Source organism: Trichechus manatus, unplaced genomic scaffold (assembly GCF_000243295.1).
Source record: "Trichechus manatus latirostris isolate Lorelei unplaced genomic scaffold, TriManLat1.0 scaffold00035, whole genome shotgun sequence".
NCBI classification, from domain to species: Eukaryota; Metazoa; Chordata; class Mammalia; order Sirenia; family Trichechidae; genus Trichechus; species Trichechus manatus.
The window spans coordinates 6,626,425-6,629,419 of NW_004443971.1; the positions used below are offsets into that span (position 1 = coordinate 6,626,425).

The following is a 2,995-nucleotide window of genomic DNA, read 5'->3' on the forward strand; positions in this document are numbered from 1 at the left end:
AGCTACAGATCACGGATTCTTCTGTCTGGAGAGAAGGAGGCTGAGGGGGAGTGAGGGGCACTGTTCTTCACTGACCACCCCCCCACCCCATGAAGGACAGACACAAGAAAGTAAAGAAGCGCAGCAGTTGTAGGGATGGGAGTCTGACATGAGAAGGGATTTTATTTGTGGTATCAAACTCTGGGAGTAGCAGTCCAGGGTGCCTGGGGTCAGTGCCTTCCTAGCAAGCTATTAGAAAGCAGGAACGACTTCCACTCCACGGGAGCGTGCAGACCTGAGGAGTGGATGATGGGAAGACTGACTTTAGTCTGACACCAGGCTGCAATGGCTGGGTGAACTCAAACCATCTTTTAACCTCTCTGGGAGATAAAAAAAAGATGTCTTAAGAGGACAGAAATAGAGACGCTTTGTAAAGTAAAAAGTATTTTATAGTGTAAAGGCTGGAGACCAAAATAGATAATAGGATTCCCTGCACATCCCCAAGAGGGAGAAAGTGTGTTAAAAATAGAAAAACTGAAATACAGAAGGAAGAGATGCACAGAGCTAGTCAGGACCCTGGGCCAAGCTATCCTGTTCACCCCTCCCACAACTGGTTTTCCATCTGACCGTCTGCCTTGTGTTTTCCAGAACCATGTGAGGGCCAACCCAGGAAGGTGCACTCGATGAGAGCTCAGAGGATCTGTCTCCTCGCCCTCGCCCTACTCAGAATGGAACAGAGGAGGCCCTGGCCACGGGCCCCTGAGGTTGACAGCTGGTCAGTGGTCATACTCTCAGTGGTCTGGGTGCTGCTGGCCCCCCCAGTGGCTGGCATGCCTCAGTTTAGCACCTTCCACTCTGAGAACCGTGACTGGACCTTCAACCACTTGACTGTCCACCGGGGAACGGGGGCTGTGTACGTGGGGGCCATCAACAGGGTGTACAAGCTGACGGGCAATCTGACCATCCAGGTGGCTCACAAGACAGGGCCAGAGGAAGACAACAAGTCCTGCTACCCACCCCTCATTGTGCAGCCCTGCAGCGAGGTGCTCACCCTCACCAACAATGTCAACAAGCTGCTCATAATTGACTACTCTGAGAACCGCCTGCTGGCCTGTGGGAGCCTCTATCAGGGGGTCTGCAAGCTGCTGAGGCTGGACGACCTCTTCATCCTGGTGGAGCCGTCCCACAAAAAGGAGCACTACCTGTCCAGCGTCAACAAGACAGGCACCATGTATGGGGTGATCGTGCGTTCCGAGGGTGAGGATGGCAAGCTCTTCATCGGCACCGCTGTGGACGGAAAGCAGGATTACTTCCCGACCCTGTCCAGCCGGAAGCTGCCCCGCGACCCCGAGTCCTCAGCCATGCTCGACTATGAGCTACACAGTGATTTTGTCTCCTCCCTTATCAAGATCCCCTCGGACACCCTGGCCCTAGTCTCCCACTTTGACATCTTCTACATCTATGGCTTTGCCAGCGGGGGCTTCGTCTACTTCCTCACGGTCCAGCCTGAGACCCCCGAGGGTGTGGCCATCAACTCCGCTGGAGATCTTTTCTACACCTCACGCATCGTGCGACTCTGCAAGGATGACCCCAAGTTCCACTCGTACGTGTCCCTGCCCTTTGGCTGCACGCGGGCTGGGGTGGAATACCGCCTCCTGCAGGCCGCTTACCTCGCCAAGCCCGGGGACTCCCTGGCCCAGGCTTTCAACATCAGCAGCCAGGACGACGTGCTTTTCGCCATTTTCTCCAAAGGGCAGAAGCAGTATCACCACCCGCCTGACGACTCTGCCCTCTGTGCCTTCCCTATCCGGGCCATCAACCTGCAGATCAAGGAGCGCCTTCAGTCCTGCTACCAGGGCGAGGGCAACCTGGAGCTCAACTGGCTGCTGGGGAAGGATGTACAGTGCACCAAGGCGGTAAGGAGGTGCCCACCCTGCTCCGCTCCTGATCTGGGGTTGGGGTGCGGACTTCCTGTTGATGTCCTCCTGCCCACCCTCTTCCCAGGCTTCCAAGGTCCTGGAGTGAGAGAGGTTTTCAGTTCCATGCTATCAGGAGACAACCAATGAACATAGAGTGTTACTAATACCAGACACTGGGGGGCATGCTTGTCAATTGATTAGTTGATTCATTTAATCACTCAAAAAATATAGATACTGAGTGCCTTCACTGAGCCAGGTGCTATTCTGAGCTTCGGCAGAGAACCATGCAGGCAAAGATACCTGCCTTCATGGAGGGTACATACTAGTGAGGCAAGACAAATAAATACATAAATTTAGAGCATGTCAAATGGTAATAATTGCTATGGAGAAAAATGAAGCAGGGAAGGAGGAGAGGCAGTGCCAGAGGAGTTGACGCACTGAGAAAGTGGCATTTGAGCAAGGACTGAGAACAGTAGGGAAGTGAGCCAGGCAGGTGTCTGGAGAAAATGAGTTCAGAGAAAGGGAGAGCAGCAAGTACAGAGAATTCAAGGCATGGCTGGAGTGTTTGAGGGCCAGCAAGGAGGCCATGCAGCTGGATCAGGGTCTGTGTGAGAAAGAGGGGTAGGAGGCAAGGTCCGTCAGAGATAAGGGGACCAGATCTTATACTTGCAGGACCCTACAGGCCACTGTGACACTTAGTGAGGGGGTAGAGAAGGCAGTGGACATGTAAGTCAGAAGAGAGGGAAGAGAGACGAGCTTGACTGATGGATTGCAAACTGGAGAAGAATCAGAAGTCTGTGCAAACAGCAAAGGGAGGAAAGGGTCCAGACCTGAGGACTGCAGAGTTCAAATTAGCGGAGGGCACTGTCACGTCAGAGGGTCGGGATGCTGTCATGATCATCCATCCATCTGTCCCTCCATTGATCCACCATCCTTCAGTCATCTATATAACCATCTGCCTCTCCATCCATCCATTAATCATCCATCTATCCACTCACCCCTTCATCCGTCATCCATTCATCCACCCATTCCTCCTTGCATTTAACAAGTGGGTCCTGAAGACCTTCTGAGTGCCCAGCACTGTCCTAGGCACTGGG

The 2,995-nt window shown here is 53.4% G+C and overlaps 1 protein-coding gene across 1 annotated transcript in view; it reads left to right on the plus strand.

The window, feature by feature from the left end:
- The first annotated feature begins 707 nt into the window (after nucleotides 1-707).
- PLXNA2 (plexin A2) overlaps nucleotides 708-2,995 on the plus strand; it is a 219,683-nt gene continuing 217,395 nt past the window's right edge. The window contains exon 1 of the mRNA XM_004375335.2: nucleotides 708-1,895. Coding sequence (XP_004375392.1) covers nucleotides 708-1,895 — 1,188 coding nt within the window. The remainder of the gene's footprint in view (nucleotides 1,896-2,995) is intronic.